The sequence below is a fragment of the Carlito syrichta genome, unplaced genomic scaffold (genome assembly GCF_000164805.1).
Source record: "Carlito syrichta isolate Samal-C Ts95f unplaced genomic scaffold, Tarsius_syrichta-2.0.1 Scaffold85413, whole genome shotgun sequence".
NCBI lineage: Eukaryota > Metazoa > Chordata > Mammalia > Primates > Tarsiidae > Carlito > Carlito syrichta.
In genome coordinates, this window is record NW_007029509.1 from 71,022 (window position 1) to 76,285 (window position 5,264).

General features: G+C 52.3%; 1 protein-coding gene across 1 annotated transcript in view; it reads left to right on the top strand.

Annotated features, from left to right (window-relative positions):
• The window catches only part of GRIN2D (glutamate ionotropic receptor NMDA type subunit 2D), a 48,796-nt gene that overhangs the window by 11,793 nt on the left and 31,739 nt on the right, over positions 1-5,264 (top strand). The window contains exons 7-9 of the mRNA XM_021711718.1: positions 4,053-4,167; positions 4,425-4,636; positions 4,901-5,069. Coding sequence (XP_021567393.1) covers positions 4,053-4,167; positions 4,425-4,636; positions 4,901-5,069 — 496 coding nt within the window. The remainder of the gene's footprint in view (positions 1-4,052; positions 4,168-4,424; positions 4,637-4,900; positions 5,070-5,264) is intronic.

The window sequence follows — 5,264 nt, forward strand, 5'->3', positions numbered from 1 at the left end:
GCAGGATCAATGGAGCCCAGCAGGTCGAGGCTGCGGTGGCCAGGAGCAGCCACTGCACTCCAGTCTGGGCGACGGAGTGAGACTCCAACTCAAAAAAATTAAAAAAATTAAAATAAATAAAATAAAATAAACTGAGCTTCAGTAGCATAGGTTATCAGGAGACTGCTGCTCCATGTGATCTTTCAGGTACCCAAGATCCCTGAATGTGGCATGTCTGCACAGTTGAAATTTGGTCACGGCATGTCTGAATGGTAGCTCATAAGAAGGTAGAAAGAGAAGAAGTGGCAAGCAAACAATTTCCTTTTGTGAGGCAGAAGGGATGAGGCAGAAGGGAAGCACCCAATGGTTGAGAACATAGTCACTTGGTCAAGGCTGACTTGATGGTTGTTTTTAGTGGCATCCATTCTGACTGACTAGATGTCCATTTGGATTAATTAGATGTCCATTAGGATTAATTAGATGCCCATTAGGATTGGTTAGTGCCTGTGCTATACTGATTACTATAGATAGTGTTATATATAGGTGTGTGTGGGTGTGTGTGTGTGTGTATATTTTGAGTTGGAGTCTCATTCTGTCACCCAGGCTGGAGTGCAGTGGCATGATCACAGCTCCCCACAGCCTCAACCTCCTGGGCTCAGGTGATCCTTCTTTCTCAGCCTCCTGAGTAGCTGGGACTATAGGAATGGGCCACCATGCCCAACTAATTGACTTTTTGTAGAGACGATGTCTCACTATGTTGCCAATGTCTCGGATTCCCGGGCTCAAGCAGTCCTCCCACCTTGGCCTCCCAAAGTGTTGGGATTACAGGCATGAAGCCACCATGCTCGGCCTGATTACTATATATTTTGAATATCACTCCTAGGCACATGGTGTGGGTTAGCTGAAAAGAGGGCTAGGAAATGAGTCTAGCTACACAGGCATGTGCCAAATTCACACAATATTATTTTAGAAGAGGAGGAAAGAGTTTGGTGGAAAGTAGCATCCCCACCACAGGCAGCTTTGGGAACAGGGAAACTGATGAGTTTGATGACTGAACAGTGGAAGGAAAGACCCTGACTCCTGAATGAGGATGTGGTGAGTTTGGGAAGAGGTGCTGGGTGAGGAAGGAGACCTTACGGAGGAGAATTGAGAACTGGTAAGCTAGATCGCGGAAAAAGAGGGTGAGAAAAGCATCCCTCCTTCATAAATACTTACTGAGCCCCTGCTAGGAACTGGGGCTCATGCTGGGCACTGGGATCACAGAGATGAATAAGAGCATGAACTTATTCTTCAGAGAACGCAGGGTCCTGTAGGGTGGCAGACAGCAATGGGGATAATGACAACGCAGCATGATGCTTGCAGTAATGGAGGTAGCATGAGCATTGTGGGAGCACCGGGGAGGAGGACTGTCTAAGCCAGGACATTTTTGGTACAAGAAACAGAGTCTCATTCAAGTATCCTCAGGGGAAAAGAGGTTTATTGGAAAGATAAACATAGAGAAATGCAGAAGCCAGGAATTGAGGCTAAGCCTGAGGCCGGTTATTTTTTCAGTTCCTTGTGATTCGGTTGTTTTTACTCTCTGCCCCTTTTTCTGTCTGTCTCTGTCTCTCTGTCTCTTTCTCTCCCTGGCTTGCCTCTCTAGAGATTGTTCAGTTCTTTACTCAGAATTTCTGCTCTTTATAACTTCAGCCCTTTCTGGTCATCTCCTGTCCCTTCAGATCTCATGGCAAAATGTCATCCCAAGAGAGGAAATGTATTAGCCTCAACCAGCCTTCCAAACCAGGTTGCACAAGTCTTGGGTCAGCCTGTGGAGTCAGGGAGGTTTCTAGGAGGAGGAGATATCTAAGCTGAAACTTGAAGGATGAATGGCTCGTTCATTCAGTCACTGAAAATCCCTTTATTGAAGGTCTACTCTGTGCCAAGCCCTGCTTTAGGCACAGGGTATAACATTGGATAAACTCCCTGCTCTCACAGAGCTTACAGTCTAATAGGGGAGACAAGCAGTGAACAATCAAGAAAAGAGAGAAGAAAGTACCAGCAGGTGATAATTTCTCAGATGAAAATCAAACAGGAGGAATGCGATAAATGCTTAGGGGGCTAGGCTAGGTGCGGTCGTCAGGAAAGGCCTTTCTGAGCTGGTGAAATTTGGAAGGAAAAAAATGGATAAAGAAAAGGAGCTAAGCATTGGAAGATCTGAGTGAAGGGAGAGGAAGCAGCAGGCAAAAAGGCCCTGTGGCTAAAACTGCCTCGTCTCAGTCTGTTTTGTGCTGTTACGACAGAATGCTACAGACTGGGTAATTTATAATGAACAGAAATGTATTAGCTATGGTTCTGGAGGCTGGGAAGTCCAATATCAACATGTCAGCATCTGGTGAGGGCCTTTTTGCTACATCATTACATGGCAGAAGGCATCACAAGGCAGAAGGGCAAGAAGGGTGGGGGAAAATAGTGTGAACCTGCTCTGGAGATAACAGCATTAGTCTGGTCACGAGGATGCTGGAGCCCTCATTGACCTGAATGCTTTTTTTTTTTCTCTTTTGAGTTGGAGTCTCACTCTGTCACCCAGGCTGGAGTGCAGTGGCACTCTCACAGCCACTGCAGCCTCGACCTTCTGGGTTTAGGCGATCCTTCTACCTCAACCTTCCAAGTAGCTGGAACCACAGGCACGTGCCACCACGTCCAGCTAAATTTTTGTTTTATTGTAGAGATGAGGTCTCCACAAGTTGCCCAGGCTGGTCTTGAACCCATGGGCTCAGGCAATCCTCTCACCTCGGCCTCCCAAAGTGCTGGGATTATAGGTGTGAGCCACCACAACCCGCTGACCTGAATACTTCTTAAAGGTCCCACCACCCAGTACCATCATAATGGCAATTACATTCCAGTGAGTTTTGGAGGGAACAAACATCCAAACCATTGCTGCCTGTCTGAGAGTCTGAAATACCAGTATGGGTGGAGTGTGGGGAGAAAGGTATGAGTGGGGGATGGAGAGATATACAGGGTCCTACTCATGCAGGGCCTTTAGGCCGGGGGAAGGGGGTTGGACTGGATTCTAAGAGTGGTGGGATAGTATTCCAGGCAGGGGAAACAGCATGTGCAAAAGCCTGGACAGATTGGAGGGACCACAGTAGCTCAACGCTGATGAACGCAGTAGAATTAGGGCCTGGGGGTGATGAGGCTGGGGAGGTAGGGAGCACCAAGCCTTTGCCTTCAATGACAGGTTGAGAAGCCTGGATTTGTTCCAGGGCACTGGCGAGCCAGGGGTGGGCTATGAGCAGGGGAGAGGTGGAGTGAGGTTTGGGTGTAGGACGACCCCTCTGGGGCCAGGTGAGGTGCAGACTGGAGGAGAGAGGTTGGAGGCTGGAGGCCAGGCAGAAGGCTGGGGTGAGGATCCCGGAGGGCTCTGGAGATGTAAAGGAGAGAGCCCTGGGGCAGGAAAGAGAGTCCCCGGGGCTTGAGGACTGATGGCCTGGTTGGAGGGGCAAGGAAGCAGCTAAGAATCTAGGAAGGACGATGGGAGAGACAATCAGAATACAGGATAATGTTGCACAGTGAAGATCCCCCGGGCTTCTTCTCAGTGGAAGGGACATTGAACCGAGTCTTCAAGACACATATGAGTTGGTCAGAATGAGAAGGGGAGGAATAAGGGTTTTCCAGGCAGAGAGAACAGCACTTGAAAGATCTAGAGACAGGAAATCACTTGACATGTTTGGGAGGCACCTTGCATTCAGTGTCGATAGAGCAAATAAAAGCCTTCTGGGTGGAAAGTGATCAGAGATGGGGCCAGGAGCCTGGACTCCTGGGTCCTGGGGAAAGATGGGTCTGAAGGAGGCAAGGTCGAACACAGAAGGATGCTCGGGCCTCAACACCAAGCTGAGGGCCTGAGACCTTATCCTGGGGCATCAGGCAGCCAAGGGGAAGCTGGGCAGGGAAGAGACACATTTGTGTTTGAAATTTTGGAGGTGAAGGACAGATTCCAGCTGTGGCTATTCAGGAAGAAGGGCATTTTTTCTCTACCTTCAGCTGTCAATGTCCAGCCCAAGTCCCCACATGTCCCCTCCCTTCCTCCTGGGTAGGTACTTCATGAACATCACCTGGGATAACCGGGATTACTCCTTCAACGAGGATGGTTTCCTGGTGAACCCCTCCCTGGTGGTCATCTCCCTCACCAGAGACAGGACGTGGGAGGTGGTGAGTCACAGCCCTGCAAGAGGGCCTGGCCTCTTGGGTCCTGGCACGTGGGTGGGGGTGGGGTGGGGTGGTGAAGCCCTGGGTCCTGGGGGAGAAGAGTGCCTGAGGAAAGAGGGGTCTGAAGGAGGAGGGAGGGACTTCTAGGTCCTGGAGGGGGTGGTGCCTACACACCTAGATCTGAGGGAGCAGGGATGTGGAGGCCAGGACACCCTGGTAAGTTCCCCAGAGACGCCTGACTCTCCTTCTCTTTGGCCAAGGTGGGCAGCTGGGAGCAACAGACTCTGCGCCTCAAGTACCCGCTGTGGTCTCGCTACGGCCGCTTCCTGCAGCCAGTGGATGACACGCAGCACCTCACGGTGGCCACGCTTGAGGAGAGGCCGTTTGTCATTGTGGAGCCCGCGGACCCCATCAGCGGCACTTGCATCCGAGACTCTGTCCCTTGCCGGAGCCAGCTCAACCGAACCCACAGGTGACAGCCCGGGATCCACGAGTTCCAGCTTCAAAACCCTCCTCCCAGTAGTCGTGGCCCCCAGGCCCCTCCTCTCTTGGGACCCAGGACCCCCAGAGCCCTCCAGCGACCTTGGGCAAACTGCATAACTCCTCTGAGCGTCAGTTTCCCCAGAAAGCGCTAACCATAGTTTTAACTGCTGCCTGACCCTTCCTCCACACCCTCACCCCATGTGAAAGTCTAAGGGGGGTCCCCAAACTCCCCAAGCCTGGTCGCTCCCCGCAGCCCTCCACCGGATGCCCCCCGCCCGGAAAAGCGGTGCTGCAAGGGCTTCTGCATCGACATTCTGAAACGGCTGGCACAGACCATCGGTTTCAGCTACGACCTCTACCTGGTCACCAACGGCAAGCACGGGAAGAAGATCGACGGCGTCTGGAACGGCATGATCGGGGAGGTGAGGTGGGGTGGGACAGGATGGAGCGGGGCATCTTTTGGGGCGGAGGGGTGGGGCCAAGAGGCGGGCGCCCTGGGGCCGGGGGCACGGCCAAAAGGAGGTAACGCCTGGCTCCGGAGAGGCGGGGCCGCGAGAAGACCACGCCTTCGAGAGGGGGCGGGGGCGGGAGGAGGCGGGGCTTGGAGAGTGGGACTG